We start from the raw sequence: 22,531 nt of genomic DNA on the forward strand, positions 1-22,531 counted from the left end.
AGCATAGAGGAAAGGTGTGCCACCACCAGGAATTCATTACCTTTCCATGTCTGTGCATTGTCCCTTTCCATGTTATCTGCTGTATCTGTCTGTATCTCTGTTTGTTTCTCCTTTGTGTCTCTACAGTATGAGTCCTGCTTGCTCAGACCTGAGGGAGCTGCTGGCTGTTTTTTTTTTTTTTTGTTACCTTGTACTCCAGGATCACCCCATTCTGCTCCTCTTCTGGAGGGGGTTGCCAGGAGACCATGACGGCAGTCCCATTGTCCCCACTCTCCGTCACTGTAACCTCACGAGGAGGGGCACCGGGGGCTGAAAGGGGTAGACAAAAGATAAAAAACACACCTTTATGCATGATACAGATTTTTTTTTTTTTTTTGCCATAACTGCATGCAGTCTCGCCCTGCCTCCCCTCATCCCATTCAGCTGTCAGAATTTGCCCTTTATGTCTGTGTGCAACTGAGGTGAGAACAAAAGACTTATTATCAAAAATGATGACACTTTCGTCAGAAAATGGAGTTAGTTCCATACTAATGAACTGTTTCCTTCTAGCAGACAGAGGCTATGATGGTGGGTGTGGATGCCAACCTGTGGTCCAAAGGTAATTACACTGAAATAATTATGAATGCAACATCAATGCAAGAGGTAATCACAGTGTGAGTGATTTTTATAAAAACAAGCATTTTTCTACTTATGGGAGAACAAACATTATGTATAGAACCGAAAACAATTACAACAAAATTGAAAATAAAGGAGAATCCAGAAGAAAGAGATCAAAACACTCCTACATGCGAGACACACCAACACACATGCACACACACTCTAGTAAACCCTCACGCACTCACACTTCTTCTGAGTGTTTGCTACAGATTGAAATTTGCAGTTGGGTTTCAACCAAACCTCATGAGACCTCCACAACCACACCCTGTGAAAAAATTAGTACAACACTTGCACTGGAGTGTTGTATATGAGTTTCCATAGGGCCTTTTAAAAGGGCTGAACATCCAGCCCAGCATGCTTGAATGCACCACATTTGAACATAACATAATCCTGCCCTCACTGCCTGCTGCGAGCAGCTGTTGTATACTCTCACACATACAAGCTGTGCATATAAAAATTGTGTAAACATGAAAACATGCCTGCACACATGCAAGGCGAGCGAGCACCGACGCACACTTGCACACAGTCACACAATCACACAGTCACACACACACATATTCACATCCCCCACCTTCCTCCAGCGTCTTGCCAATTTTGACATCACTGTCTGTTCCCTGGAATTCATTGAAGAAGGGGCGGACTTTGAATTCATATGTGACTCCCTTCCGAAGCTGGGGCACGACGGCGCTGTCTTCCCCGGGGGTGCGCACCTCAAACACGGCCCACTCCGTCCTCTGCAGCCCCTCTGGTGAGGGCCTGTACATCACCTTGTAGCCCTGTATGTACTGAGACTGCTGCTCCACCTAGCGAATGGCACAGGAACAGAGACAAAGACGGTTGTCAGCTTGACTTCATTATGTGCTTCGCAGTTCATAGTGGAAAATGATACAGTAATATAATAGATTGTAGCATCACCGGACAGCTACAGATCTGCGCGAGTGATACATGAGGCGCTGGGAGGAATGGGGTGCTAACTCATCACATCACTCCTCCTGTTTATCCATCCACATCTACATCTCTCTTTTCAGCTGTCTGCCTATGCGCCATTTGGAGCAGCAGCGATTTGTGAAAACCACAGTATGAGGTCATTGGCCAGAGGTTCCTCTATGTCTGGAGCTGGTTAAATAGGACCCAGGCTCCCAGAACAGCCTGTCTCATCCTGTCCTGGTCTCCAGTGTACTGACTGGCTGCTGGAGTCGAGGAAGACAGTGAAAAGTGGATCTGTTATACAAAGCAACAGAAGTTGAGGAAGACAACATGTTAAACAGTGTGTGATGTAGCTAAATAAAGACAATGACTGGAATTGGAAGGGATTTGTCTGATAGTTAAATCCAAGGATAATTAATGTTGCTTTGTTATCCAGCATGGTTGGAGAAAAGAGAAACCGCTAACCGGTATGCTAATATCCCTACAGGTCCCTGTGGAAGGCAAGCAGCACTGGCTTGTAAAGATTTTAGTGATTTCTTTATCCCTCCCCTGTAAAATATGCTGCCGGCTCAGGTGGTCTTCATTAGCCTGAAAACTGTGCAACCATTTACCACGAGACAAAGGAAAATGTAGAACCGTGAAACTCCACACTGGGAATAGATTTAACACCACAAAACCAGGGAACTGTGGTGCTCGACTAGAGCGTCAGTCTCCCTCACGCCGCATGTTTTTTCTGGAACATTCCTGGGTGACAGGGTAACTGGGCAGTAATGTTTTAAATCAGTCTTGACGTGTCACTATCCTATTCACGTTTCCTCTGTCCCATTCATCAATCACTGTGGCACTTCATAATACCTGGGACTGTAAGGGTGGCCTTATGTCAAAAGGTAAAAAGGGAGGTCCTTTGCCCCCAGTGAGCCATAACACAGATTAATATCTAATATGGAAAACAGGCATAAGGAAAAAAACAACAACAAACAATGATACTGTACAATAAACAGATCAATTGTGGTTTGTACCAGCAAAGAAACACCAACATAAGCTCCCAGCTCTACTTGTACTTCCTCCTCTTCCACCTATCCGTTTTAACATCTGTAAGCCATTTCCACTTAAGAGCATGAGTTGGCCGCCTCTTCCTTCTCACTTGTATTATTTTAACAGCCGTCAAGTGTTTTCAATCTGAGAGGGCACAGACTGGCACGCCACACACTGTTATATGCCACTATATGGCTTATTGCAGAAGGCTGGGCTCTGTAGTTAAGCTTCTGGGCGGTTGAGTGGTCCACTGTGGGCAAAGCTGCAGATTTTTGGTCTCTGGCCAGCTGACCAGTTCAGGCTCACGCCAGATGGATACTAAGAACACTTGGATTGCGTTCCAGGCTGCTCACTGCACTGTCCTTCCTCTACAGGGTGCTAGGACGTTAGCACATTAGCTCGGCTGAGTTGTCTGACAAATTGACCATAGGCATATCACTAAACTAACCTTGGAGCCTCGGTGGCCAGTGATACCAATGATCCATATGGCAGTCTGCATGTGGCTGCAGCTGTGTGAGAACGTGACAAGAAAGAGCGGCAATAATGCATTCAGGGAGAAAATGATACTCACTGTCCATTGCACCCTGACAGATGAGGAGGAGAGAATGGTGGGGTTGTGCAGGTGGATTAACACCTCTCCCAGCTCCTTTTGGATCTGACGATGGTCCACACCCTGGCTGGTGGGAGGGATTTCTGTGTGCAGGAGCAAAGACATCAAAAATGAATGACCCGGTGTTAAAAATCAAAGCACCGCTGAGCTGGACAGCATATCAGTAAGAGGGCGATTCTCACCTTGTGTTTTCACAGCATCAGTGATAGGACTGGGATCACTCAGCCCATAGGCATTGGCTGCCCGTACTAAGAAGAGGTAGACTGCACTGGGCTTCAAGCCCTTCAGTACAAATGACTCAGTTTTCACATGTTCTGCCAAGGTCTGCCAGCTGCTCCCTGATGCATGACTGCGGAAGCAACAGAGTGAGAATTAAAATTTAAAAGGTTTCAAGAAAGCCGTGCAATAATTTATTTATTGATGGACAAGCTGATAAGTTTTACCTGAAGGCCTCTATTATATAGGAAGTGGGTGTGGCTCCAGCATTAAGATTAGGCTTCCAGGAGAGGGTGACTGAAGTGCGGGTAACATCTGTGACCTCAGGTTTAGAAGGGGCACTGGGGATCAGGTTTGGGTCAGTAGGTCTGTTAGGTTGGACTGCGACTCCAAACTCTAGATGTAGAGAGAGGGAAACAAATGAGTAATTTACAAAAAAACACAGCCATGCAAATTTGGCTAATTTGTTTTGTTCTTACATCAAATCATAATAAATAATATGAAAACATACAAAGCAAGTGAATAAATACAAAACCAATGGACAAAAACCTGAACACTACTCTATTAGCCTTACCTTGAACCTCTAAATAGGCTTTCCATGAGGCTTCTCCACTGGGTGTGGAGGCAATGCAGGTGTAGGTGCCTCCATCACCAAGCTGGAGGGAAGGAGGACACATGAATAAATAAAAAACCTTTAAATGTGTGTTACAGTACAGTCTCCTCAACTGGTAGTACAATATTTCCCTCTTTCAGCTCTCTGTCTCTCTCTCTCCACTCCCTCCAGTGCACTGCTTATTGACATTCTGGTGGAGTCAGTAGCAGGCAGCTGTCATTGCCTGATAATCTCAGTATCATCTCTTTCATAGTAGAAACTGGGGGAAAGCAGCTGGAAAGGCCAAGTGACAGCCACTCCTAGTCAAATGGAAAAGGTTTTCACAGGATCATAGACTAATTGGAGACCTTTTTCCTTTCTCTACCATCCCCCTGACTACCAAACATGGAAATCACTGCCCCACTCAACAGATGTGGTGACAGTCCATGCTAAAGATATATGTTCAAACCTTAATTATTTATACACTTTGTTGGGAAAAAAGTGGTGGAAAGAAATGTTCAGTTCTACTGTACTGTAGTTACAAGTTGGTTTTGGAACAACACAGGAAAGCACTCAAAGAGCTCATACTTCCCTAATCCTCCAACAAGGCAGAACAATCCTCTAAGTTTGCTATTCTGATAATGGCAAATGTAATCTGCATTAGATCTGGACCCGCATCAAAACACACAATGGGAGACAATCATGTGGTACTTGTGCCAGATTTTCTTCACTCAAAGTGCAGTAGTTCATGAGAAAACCGATTTGGAAAAAAAAAGCTCTTCTTGGATCTTGTACCTGAATGCGAATCCAGACCAAAAACAAATGAGTGTTTCTTGGCTCATGACTGAAGTTTCCTCCAAATTTAGTTGAAATTTGCGACAACTTTCTGAGATATCTGGCTAGCTAACAGGCTAACAAACAAAACACAAAACAGTATCCCGCTGGCAAGGCTACACACAGCATATTTTTATACTGCCACATGTTTGAAAATGTCCGCCCCGACGACTGCACTCAATATGTGTGGGTAAGGCATAATTCTGCTGTGGTTTGCTGGTGATACGTTTCACGCTCAGGGCTACTGTGCTGGTGTGTGTGCAAAACAAAGGGGGGAAAAGCCGAAAGAGATAAATTGAGTGTGAACATGTCCTGCTAATGACCCTCAAGGAGTGTATTTTCCTGTGTGGCAGTAAAGAAAATGTATTAAACTCTATAAATTACCTCAAGCATCAGAAATGTTATGATTAAAATGTTGTCGTGGAGAAATGACAAGTTCATTAATGTACGGTGCCTGTGGAGTTTTACGCGGCTTCAGCGGGAGCGAGGCTCAGACGCATCCCCTCCTGCCTGCCTGCCTCGCACCGGTAACCCAATCACACTGCAATCTTGTCACCACAAGACATGCCAGCATTCATCAGAACGCCGCAAACTGACGTGAACTCTGACCCTGTGACGAGTCCGTCTGGAAGACACGTCAGCACCCCCAGAGTGCGTTCAGCTTGCCATCTCAAAGGCGCACACACACATATGTTCACACACAACATTACTTACAAAACCCACTGTGTTTGCTGACTGACAGGAACTACAGACTGTATAACTTCACAGACTCCATTTCAAACCCGCGACAACTGACTGACAGCCTGCGGAGGGCTGGTTGCTGGCAGGGAACACACGCTTTATTTACCAACCAGCAGGGGTTTGCCCAGCACATTATAGATGTGATATGTACAACTTGAAGCTTATTTTAATAGCTTTGGACATTAAAGGCGGCCATGTAAAACATCTTGATTAAATAAATTCAATTTCTATATAAATAAAAAAAAAAAACGCAAGGTGGTGTTCATAGGTTCATAGTTAAATTACAAATTAACTCTAAAGGTCACAAACAGACTGGGTGCTGTTTATGTTTACTTCACTTGATGTTAAAAAGGGGTTGGAGTATGTTTGTACCTGTGTCCAGGTGTCCTACCTTTGCATAGCGTATCTGCAGCGCACCGGTGTCCAGCTGTTTGACCCTGGAATCATGAGTGGACACCAATACACCATCCTTCCTCCAGAGGATGGTAGGGGTGGGGTTACCCGTTGCCACACAGTTGAGGACCACTGTACCGTCCACAGCCACCGTCTGATTGGTCGGGCCCTGCCGGATAACCGGTGGTGGGCGGTCGGACACGACTGCGGATGGAGGAGGAAGGAGAATGAGTAATTATGTGGAGGGATGGAAGGGGCAGAACTGTGAAGGTGTTCACGTGGTGTAACGGGGACCGAAAGAACAGAGGATTCAGACAATTACATCCAGCTTGTGTGAGAAAACACAAAAAAGGCAGAGAGTAGTGCGAATCTGACAAACAGCATGTAGCAATGTAAGCATGCGAAAACTGCAAGGGTAGTGGGAGAGGAATTAAATCCAATTGTAAGAACTGGAAGCAATTTTCTAATCATTCAGCAGCAGGAGTCAAACTCAGCCAAATAAAAGCAGCATAATTAAAATGAAACAGGCTCAGATACTTCAGTCCTCTCGCTGCAGCTCTACCAGATGCCTGGCACTAAGCATATGAACGCTCGTGGCCAACAAGCCCACGGCCCATCCCCCCAGCCATAAAACGCAAAACAAGGGAGAAAACGCTTAAAAAACATCTAGCCAGAACCGACAATGTTATTAGCATGAGGACGTTTAAACTCCTCCTCCCCGCCTCACAGCCCGTGAACCCTGGCTGTTCAACCAGCAGACACAAACAACAAACAAAGGCATGGAGAGAAAGCCTGTAATTGACAGACAGAGAGGCAGAGGAAACAGGGGGAAGAGGAGGCAAAGGAAGAAGATGTTTTTCATTTTTATTTTGTCTCTACTGAGTGTGATTCATCATGTTCCTGCTATAGGCTGTCTGCCTCCCCCTGATTATTATTATTATTCATAGCACTATTGATGACCATTGCTGTCATCTTCACTGATTTACAAGCAGGTTACATTCACTGAGGAGCAATCAAATTAATACCAAACACAGTGTAAAGGCAACAGATAATGATGTATGTATGTGTGCATGGATCCTCAGAGCCATGCTGTGGTGCAATCTCTGGGCTGCTTTGTCTTTGCTTTTGTGCCGGGGATGGTGCAATTACTAAAACACTGTCAGCATGACCTGTAATTACCAGATCTGCCTGCGGAGAAGTTGTGGCCTCAGAGCGGCCTGCTCACTTTAATAACTGTTATTATTATCCGGAGTGCACGACAGAATGAGAAAGAGAAGAGGAGAGAGACGGAGCATACCGTTGTAGGTTTGAATTGAGTAAGGACATTTGGTGAAATGAAGGGATGAATCTAGGTGTGTCATAGACAAAATAATAGCTGCCAGGATTTCTGTGGGAATGGTGGAAATGAAACCAAGGTTAGTCCACCAGGCTGACAGGGATTCGCTAGCGGAGTAATTAGAGGACCCAATCCAGACCTCACCACACAGCCACAGTCTTCCAACGGTAGACAGCAGCAAGCCAGCCATGGAATACCAAAGGAGACATTAGCCAGTGTGAAGCCGATGAAGCCAAATACTGAGCCATGGTCTGGGTGCACAGGCACCAGAGAGTCTCTACCTCTGACAGGAACACACTGAACAGGCCAGACCAAACCTCACAAGCCTCAATTCGGATATTAATACGCTCTACAGTAGGACCACAGAATTTCAGATGAACGGATTTATCCTCATGAGCCAAAGATGATCTGAAATACCAATATTCATCCACTCAGTGTCCCTCTAATTCTCTCTCAGGCTTTTGCTGTGCGCAGAGACTGTGTTTAAAGTGAGGTTTCTTACCATCAGTGACCTCTAGCAGAGCCTTGGTGATGACACTGCCAGCAATGTTGAGGGCCTGGCAGCTGTAGTAGCCCACGTCTGAGCGTTCGGCATCAGTGATGGTCAGGTCCCCAGTCTGGGATACAGAAAATCGGCTGGAGGGTTGAGGAGGCTGGTAGGAGAAGAGCAGGTTCTGTGGGGGAGGAAAACAGATCCCATATAGTCAGAGAGTCATAGAGTTTTATAAGGCAAGACTGGAGTACACACGCAAACATCTGTCTTAGCCATCTCATGTAACTATGCCTTCAAAATAGCTCTTTTCAAAGCGCTGAATGAGCAGGCTTGAATGTTTTCCAATTTGACAGGGATCATTTTGAAATGAAAGCCTTTATTATAGTTTATTTTGTTTACCTGACTGCCTTCCCGCTGCCAGAAAATGGCTGGCTGTGGGTTTCCAGTGGCTTCGCACTGGAAGGTGACGGTTCTGCCAACGCCAACCACCTGGTTCCTCGGCCTCACCACAAATGCCGGGGGCACTGGAGGACAGTCATGACAATGGTTAGCCATTGAATAGACAAACACACCCGAGTATATTATTATAGTTGTCACAATGTTACAGTTACAAGTGGTCTAGGTTATTTGAATGAAATAAAACAAATTTGACTGCAGCTGATTGTATTCAGATCTAATCTTAAGGTTATACGCTCTGTTTCAAAACTTTGCATGGTGTGTGCACAGGAGATTAAAATAGTGCGCTGATCAAATTTAAAATGCAGGCATATTATAGATGTAATGAATAGAAAAAACAGGGGTTACTCCCATGCCCCCTTATTTGCATGGGCAAGGGCATACACCATTAAAATTTACATGGAAATGGGGAATAAATTTGAGCCATCTGTCCACGCTGACACCCTCCAACAGCACAGACCTCAACCGGTATGTAGTATCTATGCATCTTAATGACAAATTCCATCTCAGGCTAAGTGTGGTGGCATAACCCAATGTCACCCATTCATTTCTGCAGCAGACACAAGATCTTGGTGGTCTAATAGGCCATCTATGTGAGGAGACACACCCTAAATGTCGCTGGCAAGAGGCAGGACAGTTTACATGTTCATTTCTGAAAGACTGTGGATATGTCCTCAAATATATTAAATCTCCTAACATTTTAATCCATTTATATGAGGGCTGTGTTGTACATGAAGAAAAGCAATCTGAAAGCTGTCATTTGAAATACAGACATAATTTGTCCATGAATAAGATGGGGTGTTCGGTAATGCACAAAAGGGGGAAAATAATAGAATGAAATGATGCGGCTTTACCTTGGAGGCCCAAGCTGAGCATATTTTTACCCATTAATGTCCTTTTGTCACTGTTGCCCATGACAACAGAAACATGAGTGCTGATTGGAGGGTGGAGAGGTGATAGGAGGAGGATGAAGGGGGTTGTGACAGCTTCCTGTCTCTGTCAGGGCGGTGAATAGGTGACGGGTGACATTTCAACTTACCAGACACGACTAAAAAGGGAACAAAAACACAACAACAAAAAACCCAAAGATGAATAACTAAATAATAAACAGCATGACAGAGTACAGAGATAAGGGAAATAACAATGTGATGTCCATGAAGCACAAACAATAATGTGTTTATTATTCAGTGAATAAAGGACATGTCATATTTCACCCTCGACTCAACACCTTGGGGACCACATGATGCTCACAACAAAGAGTAATTACCATGACTCTTTAAGAATACATTAAAAATGCACACACACAAGAGAATTAACTGAAGAAGATCTGAATCAACAACAAAAACAAAAAAATGACAAAAATGGCAGACAATATCATGAAACACACACAACAGATGTTTTATGCTGAGCGCCATCATGCTTTGTTTACTTTCCCGCTCTCCCTCTGTTTACTTTCTCTTTCTCTCTCCAGGTGTTGTGTGAAGGTGAACATCTCTGCACCATTAATGAAGTTTAGAGCACCCCGAGGAGCCGCTAGATCGCCGTCCCCCACAAGCGCAGCCTTGCAAATGTACACCCAGTCCATAAAAGCACAAGGTGAATGTTAACTGTCACTCTTTGACCATAAATCTCCCCCAGCCAATCACTCACCTTATCTAATCTGTCTGCTCCAACGGCTCCCTCGGAAACATAAACGCTGTCAGTCAGAGTAATGACCCAACCCTCCCTCCTCCCCCTGCCCATCGCTGGCCTTTAAAATGCAGATAAGACTTACATCAAACAACCCCAGAAGAAGACGCTCACCGCTACCCGCCATGTGTGAGAGGCTCTTGATGCACACAATCGTGAGAATGTACACACCCACAAATACACAACCCACCCTCCTACAACACCTACACACATGCATTCATGTGTGTCTAAGCCTTTAATTAGGTAACCCTACCTCTCCCATGCTGCTGTGATCACAGTTGTGGACCTGGAGGGAGAGGTGAGCCTTAAATCTGACCGGGCTACTTTGTTGTGGGCTTTCTGCTGGCTTACCGCGCAACAGGGAGTCTCTATCAATAAGCTGATCAGAGCGGCTGAGTAAAACACACATGAGGCGTTGTGGCCTCCAGCCCAATAGGAGGCAGGCTATGTACCAAAGACCACAGCAGAGATGTTAATGGGGGATTTGAGCAGTGCTGCTGTTCAGCCTGCCTTACATCAACACTAGACCAGGACTGCATGCGGAGGATTTGGCATGATTAATAGTTACTCCCATTGGGAGGAGCGCAGCGTGCTTTAAATATTCTGACCCACTCTGATGTTTTGTAAACTGTACACCAGCCGAGATGCGTTTCTCACAACTTTGTGTTACAGCCTGACTCAAAGCAGCAGTTTTTTTCTATGTGGCACCCTAACAGGTTTTGGTATTTATCATCAGTGTAACAGCACACACACGCACTGCTGACAAGAAAGTTCCTCTCATTCACTCTTTTGGCAGCAGTTCCAAATCTCCTTCCAGACCCTTTACATGGGTTATTAGCAACGCTGCTCTGGGGACTCACATTGCATTCAAGATCTTTCTACACATAAATCACTGCATGTGGCAAACTTAAGCAGCTGAGAAAAAACAAAACAAAAAACACAACAGACTGACTTTTTTGAATTATGTCCAAAATGGTCTAAATCTATACATCCCTATGGTGGAAATCCACCAATGAGGTTTGATTAAGAAATTCCTGTGTAAACATTATCTTACCGTACCAGACCCCAGATCAACATGCTTTTGTCTGACTCTTGAGCTTTTAAATATACACATACACACATGTACTCGTGCCTAAAGTCGACACAAAACCCATCTCACAACTCTCATGTGGCTTAGATTAATGATTTTACGATGAAACTCTAAATACACCAGGTGACTTTCCAATTATGCCTTTCCTCCATCAATCAATGAAATATTGAACTTGACATATTTATAAGTCCAAAGGAGGTGTAGCAGACTGACGGACACGCGTGTAAGACAATAATTCATTGATTAAGTTAGTAACAAGACCAGAGCACATTGAAAGAAAAATAGCCCAGGGCGCCCACTCCCACAATGCTGACATTGTTCATTGACAGTCTCGCCACGGAAGTTGTGAAAATCGCCCTCTGTCCACACAGAGCTGGATTATTCTCACAAACTGTCCAGCTCTTATAAGGGGTCTGCTTTGAAAGACAATATCTTCAATTCTGTGTGTCTTGCTATAATGTTTCTAATGTTATTTACACACAGTATACTGCTATGATAAGCAAATTGCATAATGACACCGCAGGGAATGGCTTCTATATTTAAATTTTTCTTTTTTAAACATTCAATTTTAATTTTGTTAGTGTTATCGTCCATTTACACATCAGAGCAGATTTAGCAGAAAAACTTGAGTTCAAAGAATATTTACATTAATTCCACTCTGCCCTATTTTACCCATTCTGTGGTGTAGCTCCCTCTGCCAGAAGTTCACCACCGAAATGATTTTATTCAGCAGCTCAGTAATTCTTAAGCAGTAGCTCAGCACTCACACTATTCTCCAACTCCTGATGTAGAGCGACAGCAGCGCCCACTAAACCCACAGACTAAACTCTTGCCCCCCACATTACTGTTGTGTTCACTACGACAGCGACATCTCACTACCTATACATTGCTTCTGCTAGTTTGGCCTGTTTAGACCTACAATTACCAGTCTTTCTTTTCCTTTCCTGTGCCCGCATCTGTAATTAGAAGCATGTCATTTCCGGGCGTGGGACTGTGGCCTGCTTGTCTCTAATTAACTGGACTATTCAGTGCCCACAGCGTCCCTGGCCTCCTCATTCGTGTCCTGGTCTGGATGAAGCTCAGGCATCTGAGGAGTAGATGGAAATGGTTCTTCTAGGAACTTTGAAAACTTAGAGGTTCAGGCATCAGTTGGATTCAATTGTGACAGTTGGATCCTATGATTTATGCTACACAACTGATTTTACACCCTGAGAGTGCATCCTGCATTTGTCCTTTAAGTCTGTGGCGGAGCTTCTTCTTTGCTTAAGTGTAATCAATTTAAGTGCCTCTACTTCACTTTTCACGCCTGTCTAACTCTCATAACATGGGGAGGGGGGGTTGAAAGGCATAATGTATGAAAAGAGGGTCAGTGCCTTGATTCTCGGCCGACAGGGAATTGCCCTGAGGTTAAGACATTTTATTTCCACTGAGGACAAGGGAGGTTTAAGCTTTTCACATATGATTCTAAGCCAGGAAAACAGCTTATTGAACCAGTGCATCAATGCTGTTCCCTTTCATTAACTAAGCTTTCATCAGGGAGGGGGAGAGAGTGAAGAAAAGGCAATAAGAGAAGTAGATATATTGATGGGTGTATTGGCAGGTGCGCCCTAATCTTGCTCCTCCGATCTGAGTATTGCTGTCTTGAGGAGAAAATCAAGAAATAATTGCAGGGTAGCCATGTGAAGATGAAGTATCTGTGTTTGCAGGTGGGGGGTTGGCAGACGAATAGAATTGCCTTGTCTCCTTATGTATCTGCTACACTGACTCCTGTGAGTGACATTAATATGACTGACCTCACCGCAAGAAACCCCTCTACCGCTCTATCTCCTTCACCGCAGTCGCCCGTAGCCCCAATTCCCAGCCCGTTCTGCATCAGTGGCGAGCCGCCACCAAGACCAACACATTCACCGTCCTTCCATCCAATCCCACCCTCCATCGCTGCCAGCCTCCTCCCACCTTTTTCTTGCTTCTTCCCTCACCCGACTCCCAACATTCCCATTAGTTTGGCGTTAAATAGCCCCAGTGTTCTTGTGACTCTCAGGAGGGTTTGGGGGGTGATCCCAGCCCCCCAGTTCCTCTGAATGGCTCCTTTCTGAATGTTCACGCTCTGTGACCGGCTGCTTTATATTCCAACTGTGTTAATAAGACGTCCAATGGAGAGGGCCACAGGAGACACAGAGATATTTCATAGGTTCACAAATGGTGCTGAATGTCTTAAAATGTGAAGGAAGACAGGCCTCCGGAGAAATGCCACTTGTATAGGGCAAATGAAATCGATTGTTGTCGAGATCCCATGTGTGCAGCTCTACAGCTGTTATAGATTTTTGCCTTTCTTTTTATTAGAAATCAATCAGCTAATTGAGAGAGAATAGTTGAAAGTGATGACCATGTAGCACTAAAGCTGAAGGCTATTATTGCAATGTGGCTGGACGAAATTGCATTGGAATCAAGCTGCACAATAAACCAAAATTAATTTATAATGGCCGTCCATGGTGCTGTAAATGAAATACTTTTGGTAACTGCACAGCCTGAACAGTGTGTATTCTGTCTTACCGTGGACGGTGAGCGTTGCCGATGCCTCCGCCTTGCCCACCAGGTTCTCTGCCACGCAGGTGTAGGAGCCTACATCAGCTGAGGTCAGACGACGGATCTTGAGGGTGTGGTCCTCACGAATTTCGTATCTGAATTGAGACATAAATGCGTTTATGTTGTCATAATAAAACTTCACACAAAAACTATGAAGGCAGACTCATTCACACCCACACTCATGCACCAAGCGTCAGCTGACGACACGCACAAAAGCGAGCAGCGGATCAAACAAAGACCAGCAGAGGCTGAGGGAGGGAAGTATTGTGTGATGAAAGTTAACCAACTGGTGAGTCATACCTTCCTTTGGGCAGGTCACCATCGTCTTTCCTCCAGCGTACGGTGGGAACTGGGTCACCGCGGGCCTCACACCTGAACTCTACACTTTGGTCCACTAACACCACCTGGCTGCTAGGGCGACGCACAAAACTAGGACGTTCTGCAAAGATGAGAGCAGCACAAAAGTTACAAGTTACACATCATAAGGCAGTGAATGATGATGCTGGAAACAAAACAAAAAATGTCAGCTTTGAATCCTTTAAAAAGTTTGTGCAAGACTTTAAAGCACAGTTTGAAATTAGATTGAGAAACTGAATAAAACCCAGTGGAAAATGACATCTTGGAGGGCGGCTTAAATTAAATAATTGAATTTAATGTGTGAAATCAGATTAATGAAATCAAATTGTATGCTGCGACATGGCATGACAACACAACATTCCAATTTATGATTAACAACATACATAAGACAAAAATAGAGGCTGAACTATAGAGGGTAGTCAGTACACTTTAGTCATAAGACAAAAGTCATTCCAGGAAACATTAACTACTCTGTGGTACAGTATCTGGCTTTAATTACACATGACACAACATTAAACAAATTGAAGACAGGACGCTGGACAAGTCCCGGACACGCAGCCTAACCCCTTTTGTCATCTTGTTAACCACAGCGACCTAAAGTCCAGCTCCGACTCTAGTATCTGGTCATCAAATCCCGGCGGTACAGGGTCACCGCAGCATCTCCAATGTTTATTTTCTAGATTTTCTACGGCTTAAAAAAATCATAGCTTTTAGTTGCTCTGAAAACATTCCTTCGGTCTCAGGCCCCAAAAGAACTAACCAAGGTGGTTTATGATTAACCAGAGTTTCTTGGTTGCGATACTCACTCATGTGGACAAACACAAAAGCTACGGGCTGGCCTCATTTCAGCCCCTGGCAGAATTATTTCAGTACGATTATTTATCTTTGTGAAACTCCCATTGTTGTTGCTCCCTCTGACAGATTATGAGGTCCCTGAGGAGACGAGGTGGAGGAAGTGAAAGAGCCGGGGATAAAAATCAGGAGTCTGGACTAGTCTGTGTCCGCTCGAGGACACAGGAGAGTATCAGGGTCATAGGTCATTCATGATGAAATAGAGGGCAGCTGGTGGTGAGGAGAGAAGCTGCCGGGGTCAGTGTGGGATTCGCAGCAAGGTGTGAGATTGGAGGTCATTGCACACTGTATCTGATAAAGGTCAGCGACACCATTTACTTCGCTGGGAGACTGAGATTCACAGCTTAACATCTGGATCCTGTTTCTTGCTGCAGAGAAACAGAGTGTGCGTGCACGTGTTGTTGTATGTGGACAGAAAACAAAATAGACAACAGACCGAAGCACTCTAATAGAGAGGAAAAAAAAAAGATTAATTACCAAGTACTGTGAGTTCAGCTATTTCACTTTCCCGCTCTCCAACCATGTTTGTGCCGACACACACATACTTCCCGGCATCACTCTTCCGGGCATTTGTGATCATCAGCTTCCCCCCACGCATCTGCAGGAATAGAAGAAGAGGAGGTGAAAGGTTAGACAAGGAGAGGGAAAAACAGCAATATTAGAATCAGAGGGACACTCGGGGGCCTGTGGTTTGACACACAGAGAAAAAAGAAAACAGCATAGCTCACACTTAGAAAACATTTCCTGATTGCTCACAACAGTGTCTGTGAGCATTTATTTACTAAACGGCCATAACAACACAATGATAAAATGCACTCACAAACATATTTTGCCTTGGTGCTAAAGAGGTTTTTTTATTATTATTATTTCTTTGGGTTTTTGCTCTGAGTTGACCTGACCCCTGAGTTTTGTGCTGTTCCCTCTCAGACTCCACTTGAAGTCTAAATCACTATCAGTGGGCCTCCTCCTCCTCCTCCTCCTCATTGGAGTAAGCTGAGCCAAAGAACACTTTCCCAATCCAACACAACCACAAGTCCCAGAGGGAACACCTGAGGCACCGCAGGACCGCAAGCAGTCGCCTCAAAGAGCATGAGGATACTTTTGTCTATTATTGTCTGAGGAATGTTTTAAAGAATAGCTTTCTTAATTTCTTTCTGTGTGTGCATAGAGCTACAGGTGACAGCAAGTTAACGTACACTCAAGCACCTATGAACAGCGCACACACCCAGCAGTGAATGTGTGTTTGTCCAGGTGAATGTCATGTCTGTTATTTCCCAGGGCTTTGATTACAGGCTAGAGGAGACACTTTGTTCTCAGGCAGTCAGAGAGGCAGCTCAGGCCCCTCAGCCCTTCTCCCAGCTGACAACCATGCCAGTCACAGCAAACACAGACAATAGCATGGTGGACCAGTGATCTCTGTTGCCTTGATGGGGCTTAAGGTTTTAAATGCACACATCACCCCGCAAGACCAGGACCACCACCTGCAAGCGCGTAATGGATACTGTCATTAAAGAGCCACTGACGGGGAACTTGACACACGGTATTGCAAAAAAAAAAAAAAAAAACCCTGCTTTCCCTGTGACTACAATGTTACACGCAAGCCCTCCTACGTCTGTATTCACATGCAAGCTGCACATCACAGAGCATTCCCAAGTCTTCACCACTGGCACATGACGGAAAACCTTCACAGCGTTAATGGATTTTTTTTTTTTTAATAAAGCAGCCGGGGGAAGTCTAAAAAGGACAACCCATGCGACTGGACACATTTTTCTGGTTCAGAGGCATTCCTCAAGTCCTCAGCCTTGTTTAATATTCATGGTAAAAAAAGGCAGGAGGCAAGAAGGAAGTGAAGGGGCTGCGAACGCCGGCTTATTTTAGGGTACCCCGTGGTGCTGGAGGGGTTTGAAGTATCATTATGTTACTGTTTGTTTGAGGAAAGGCTTAACAGCTAAAACACTGTGACACTCACAAAGGCCCAAGGTCAGGGCAGACTGTGCAGCAGAGAAAGAAGGGAGGGGGGGGGTAGGGTTGGGGCACACTGTTGGTACCACAGGGCTTTGACATGAGGATCCACTTAAGGGCCTGTCCACTCTATCCATATTCTTACCTCTGTCTGTGGCAGTTTCCCATTCTCCACAGGCATATTTGGAGTGCCGGAGCAGCAGGGACTCTGAGAGCAGGCTGAAGTAAATGGATGCAGAGACCGTCCTCTTTCTCTCTGCATGCATATCCTCCCCACACAACACAGCGCAACACACAGGGCCGCTGAAAGCCCCCACAATCTGACCATTATCCCTGCATTACAGGGAGATGGCTCTATCCTGTTGCCTTTTGTCTCATGTCATTTGGCAATGCTGATAATGCAAAAGCCCCTATTCAGCATGCACTCGGTTGGTATTCACAGAGCAGTTCATTTTCCAGGCTGATAATTAGCCACAACTATTGCACAAAAGGAGGAGGACAATGTGCAGCATTTTGGCCATTTATAATGCTGCCGACAGATTCTTGCTCCAAAGACAGACAATGGTCTGGGCTTAAATACTGGCATCTTTCCTGTTTTTCTGTTTATTTATCCTTTCCTCGTTGTTCCCGAAAGACTTGTTTGACAAAGTTGAGAGGAATGTGGCCAGCTGCTCCAAGTGGCACAGCGGCATTACAGGGGTAATAGACCTGCCTCGCTTTTTTTTTACGGCTCAGTGGGAAACTTTTCACAAATGCCCCACATGAAGTCATGAATATATATGTGAAGTGGCACACAGCATGTCATTGGTGTTTGCACACGGCTGACTGAAGCAGATAGAAAAACAGGAGGGTTTCCTCTGATGCGTCTGTGTCTGAAGTTCGCCCCCTCGCCTTTGTGCTGCAGCCAGCAACACCAAGCCGACCCATCCCAGCGAAATGCAGCGGCAGGAGAAAATCCCCACTGCAGGTGGTTCGGGACCTCGCTCTGATCACCAGTGATCACCAAGGAGACTGCACGTTCCAGCACGTCGCATGGTGGAAGGAATTGACTGAAGCAAACACAACAATGCAGGCTGCATGAGGAGGCCCTTTGAGGAGCTCAGCTGTTCATCACATTATAAAGATTCCTCCCTCTGCTTCCCTCTCTGTAGTCATGCATTCACTGTACCATAAACAAATTCTTCACATTGCCCCATGATCGGCCTATTTCTAATACAACTTGATCTGTTAACATGGGTGTCCACAGGACAACCTCCAGACTCCCATCTGTCACCACAGCTGATTACACATACTGTACTTAGATGGTCATACGTGACGTCTAGCTCCACTTGAGAAAAAAAAGTGGTCATTTGGGAACAGTCAGTGTGTGAGGTTTTGTGCTTGACAGGAAGTTTGCAGTGAGAAACACCAGCTGTTAAATCCACCAGTGCCTGTTTTCAGTTTCCAACACTGCTGCAGGCAACGAGGACACAACTCTGAGTCATTTAGCCTGTGTTACAGCAGCAGCGTTCACAGCGTTTACTCAGAGGATTTCGCTCATCAGTGCACAAAATCACATATACAGAAGTGAGATAAATCCTCACTTCCACCATGCAGGGGGTGGAAATTATGTTACGGTGGAAATGATTTACAAAAAAAAGAACAGGGAGTGTGGGTTCAGCAAGGATAAAATATAATTAAGGGAAAGGCTGTGTGTGTGTGCAGGAGCCATACAGTGAAGCTTTGTCCTCAATGTACCTCGCCTTAACACTCCAGCATGGGGTAGTCTCTTATTGGATAATGAAGAAATTGCAAATGGTTAATTGACAAAAATGAGTGAATGCACGGAAGATTTAATCTCTACAAGGAATAGTCTTTAATGTCAGTTTAGCGGAGGATGGGATGTTGCATCTTGCTCAAACCAGCTTCTATAATACAACAGTGGGCACAGAGGGGCAGTTTAGCTGAACGGATGGGGGAATGTGTAAACACAAGACAGACAGTGAATTCCTCTGAGGCCACAAGAGTTCATTCTGTGGCAAGGAGAGTGCGTGCTTATCAGTGCCTACTGACTCAACTCAGGAGCAGATATGATTTGATTCTCTGTAAACTAGATTTTGCGCTTGTTTCTTTCAATTATGCTGGTCAGCGACCAGACACGGACTCTTAATCTTTTGCTTGTGCAAAAATAAATAAATAAATAAACAAACAGACTCGCACTGTTCAGGAGGCAGTATAAAAGGATTCAATGTGCCCAAATCCAACAGGCCTTCACTGGGCAAGACTGTATTTAGTCATGTTCGCTCCACTATTGAAGACAGTCAGTGGCAATAAATCACTGTTTTGACTTCGCCAGTAATGAAAATGTATTGAGGACAACAAGCCGAGACTGCACTTCTTACTAAGCTGTGTGCACACACACACAAAGTGGAACATCTTTATTAGGACCTTGTATTTATTATCTGGGGGAGATTTGATTTTCCATGACTGTACAGTAAAGTTAACCATCGTCAGCACTTGGGGGCCAAACTATTTGACTGCTCCACAACTGCACACTGTGCAGTCAGACCTTTGAAACCCTAACAGTCAGATTTTAAAATGGGATCCAGACCCACTGAGAAGTACTCACTACCTGCTTATGTTAGCCGAGTGCTGAGTCAGAGTCTCTATTTCCCTTAAGCACACATCCAATCAGTATAATCAAACACTACTAGAAGTCTCTTCCTGTTTCAGGAGAAATGACTGTGTGGACACCAAGTGTTTGGCTGAAACAGCTGGACCAGGATTATTCAAGACATTTCTTCGGTAAGCAAGCATGTAGAGCTGACGGATACAGTAGTGCTGTTCTGCTAATAGTGTCTTGTTCTAATTAAAGTGAAATAATTGGTGGTCTGGTTGTAAATCAAATGCAAGGAGTTGTTAGGATTCTGCAGGAGCTGCAACCTTCTCCTCCTCCAGCGAGCCACCCCTAATCAGTGCACCACTGCTGACTAACAGAGCAAGACTGATTCTATACCTCTGTCATTAGGTTGCAGCCACAAGAATGGGCCGCTTTTAGTTTGGTAATTGCTTTACATGAATAATGAGGCAGGTAAACCAGACTTTCAACAAACACTGAGGTGTTGGTAATGACTTGACCTCTATCACTGGGTCATTATATCTCTTACATTTAAACACATCATCACATGCAAAGCAGTCTCCAGCCATCAATTCATTCGACTATGTGTTCACCTTAACAATATTTAAGTCACCACAGGTTAAAGAAAAAAAAAAAGTGACTGTACTCACAGTGATCCTCTCGTCTCGGTCGTCAACGTTCGCGCCATCTTTTTTCCATGATATGGTGGGTTCAGGGTGCCCACGAGGAGGTTGGCACTCCAGCACCGCTGGCTCTCCTGCCGCCACGATCACATCTGCAGGGTTTTGTCTGAAGTCATCACGAAGAACTGCAGGGAAACAGAAAAAGGAGCAGAGAAAACGTTAGCAAAATGTTCTTTTTAGGAGTGGCGCTGCAAGGAAACAGTTAAATAATCAGATGAGAACAAACACTTAAAGCGGTTGCTACATTCATGAAGCCAAAGGCAGCTTGTAAAACAGCAGTCAAGGTGTGTAGACACAGATAATTAGCTCTGCACAGATGACAAAATGTTGGGCGGGCATCACTATTGATTTACTGCACACAGTCCACAATGAAAACGGCGGTAAGGCCATCAAAATTTACAGCGTACCGTATTGACTAAATAAAAAACACGTGTATATGGTGGAGCCCACTGTCTACACGAGGCCTATACAGTTACTATTTTTAATGACCTTCTTTTTCTCCCGTGGAACGTTGCTGTCAATAAACTTTACAACAGCAGTGATGAACACATATTTGTGCACATCATCTACTCTAATAGCAATGACCTTCTTCTTTGTTTACCGAAATGAAAAGACCCACATGCAATCAACCACACACACAGACTTCAATACAGGCTGATCATCACCTCTCCATCATCACTTGTTCATCTCTCCCTGATGCTCCATATTTACATCCTCTGCCACCTGAAACCCATGCTGTCCTGACACTGATGAAAATCTACATTATATCCAATCTACCAAATGCTGCCTTGGTAAGAACTTATGCAGGATATGATTCTTATTTGCATTGATTTTCCCCTGGTAAAAGAGATGACACAGCCATGAATTTCCATTATTCGTACATTAGAGGTCCGCAGCTTCTCATTCCCTGATCTCATTTGTTGATACAAATTTGCTACTGAATAGACAGGAAGTTTTAAAGAGATTAACTGAGCCATTCTGATTTTTATTCGGGGGCTGACTGCAAAATTACACCACCTGCCTCACCTAAAATCATTAGTCTTAGCCTGCCTGCCTTATCAGAATATCACATCAATATCGTAATGAACTGGTATTTGCAACAAAGCCGATCAATGGATATCTATTTTCTAGGGGGCAGAGGAACAGCATATCTCTGAACTCCATATCTCTGGTGTTAGAGATAAACTGGCGGTTTATTGAGAGGGAGAGAAAGTAATGAAAAAGCAACAAACTGAACTTCTGCGGACGGCGTGCCAGTAATCATTTTCCCAGATCTGCTGCATATACATATAAAAACATATGAAAACAGTGCTTGTAAATTTCAGGCCATAACTCGGGCCACACACAAAGCATGTGAGGTCAGCGCAGTGTGTGTGCATGTGCATTGTTATCCCCCTGGATTCATGGAAAAGTAATGCGACTGGATGCTTGTGAGTTATTTCGTCTGTGTTTTGGGGATAAAACTGAGCTTTTGCCGTCTATTGTCTCACGCTCCTCAGCTCACTCTAAAGTCACCTCAGTCACAGATCAAAGTCCGACTCACCCCGGGACCACTCACCTACTGACAGCCAACAAATTCCTGACTAAACCCTTTAAGCTGTTTCTGTTAGATACTGCTCTCCGTCTCTTCTAATGGGAAGTGGGAATCCAATCCAACAGTAGGGACCTGGCTTTAGAGGCAGATGGGTGATAATAGCTTCCCCAGTCTTTTGCTGCATAATCAAACCCACATCTTGAACTGAACAGCTGCACCATTACCCCAGCCTCATTTCTTAAGCACAGGGACAGGACAGTATCCATCAGACACAATGCAAAGGGATTTGTCACATATTTTGTGACTTGAATGCCGCAGCCACCGATACATGTACGGACATATTCACTCTGTGCTGTTACACAGATGAATGATGATTATGGCCGTGTATGATTTCTGCACTCGCTCTGATCCGAATCAAACTCGGTAGTGCAGCTGTTTGGCGAGTGAGCTCATTTGTTGCGTCTAAAAGCAGATACAGTCCTCCAGGAATGCAAATGTAAACACCAACCATCCGATCCATTAGAGCACCAGCTCCAACTGAAGAAACACTGTCTCTATTTGTGACAGCAAGGTCAACCTGCTGTGAAGAGCGTTATTGTAGAAGTTAGCCTTGGGAATCAAGGTGAGTCAGACACTGAAGATGCTGCTTGACTCAGAATAAATGCTAAAGTGCATTTTTTTAATGTTCAAACATGTCTCTTCTCTTGTTTTTTTTTAAGTACAAAAGTAGTAACATCCTGGATCACTGATAATGATTGAGCAATATCCAGTTGAGCAAGAGTCTATGCACTTATGAACTTAACAGTGAGGAATGAGTGAGCTAATTCATGTTTTTTACTGCACAGCTAATGCGGGAACGCTTGGGTGAGTG

At 44.6% G+C, this 22,531-nt stretch overlaps 1 protein-coding gene across 13 annotated transcripts in view; it reads right to left on the reverse strand.

Annotated features, from left to right (window-relative positions):
* The window catches only part of robo1 (roundabout, axon guidance receptor, homolog 1 (Drosophila)), a 218,689-nt gene that overhangs the window by 22,432 nt on the left and 173,726 nt on the right, over window positions 1-22,531 (reverse strand). For all 13 annotated transcript variants that reach the window (XM_085796063.1, XM_085796058.1, XM_085796056.1 and 10 more), the window contains 13 exons: window positions 20,094-20,251; window positions 15,342-15,462; window positions 13,956-14,094; window positions 13,623-13,750; window positions 8,234-8,358; window positions 7,844-8,015; window positions 6,004-6,209; window positions 4,020-4,101; window positions 3,673-3,841; window positions 3,412-3,578; window positions 3,191-3,312; window positions 1,229-1,460; window positions 188-309 (listed from right to left, as the gene is read on the reverse strand). In XM_085796063.1, the coding sequence (XP_085652189.1) occupies window positions 188-309; window positions 1,229-1,460; window positions 3,191-3,312; window positions 3,412-3,578; window positions 3,673-3,841; window positions 4,020-4,101; window positions 6,004-6,209; window positions 7,844-8,015; window positions 8,234-8,358; window positions 13,623-13,750; window positions 13,956-14,094; window positions 15,342-15,462; window positions 20,094-20,251 (1,943 nt within the window). The remainder of the gene's footprint in view (window positions 1-187; window positions 310-1,228; window positions 1,461-3,190; window positions 3,313-3,411; window positions 3,579-3,672; window positions 3,842-4,019; window positions 4,102-6,003; window positions 6,210-7,843; window positions 8,016-8,233; window positions 8,359-13,622; window positions 13,751-13,955; window positions 14,095-15,341; window positions 15,463-20,093; window positions 20,252-22,531) is intronic.

The sequence above is a fragment of the Trachurus japonicus genome, chromosome 13, assembly GCF_045865225.1.
Source record: "Trachurus japonicus isolate A0001 chromosome 13, Traja_1.0".
Lineage (NCBI taxonomy): Eukaryota > Metazoa > Chordata > Actinopteri > Carangiformes > Carangidae > Trachurus > Trachurus japonicus.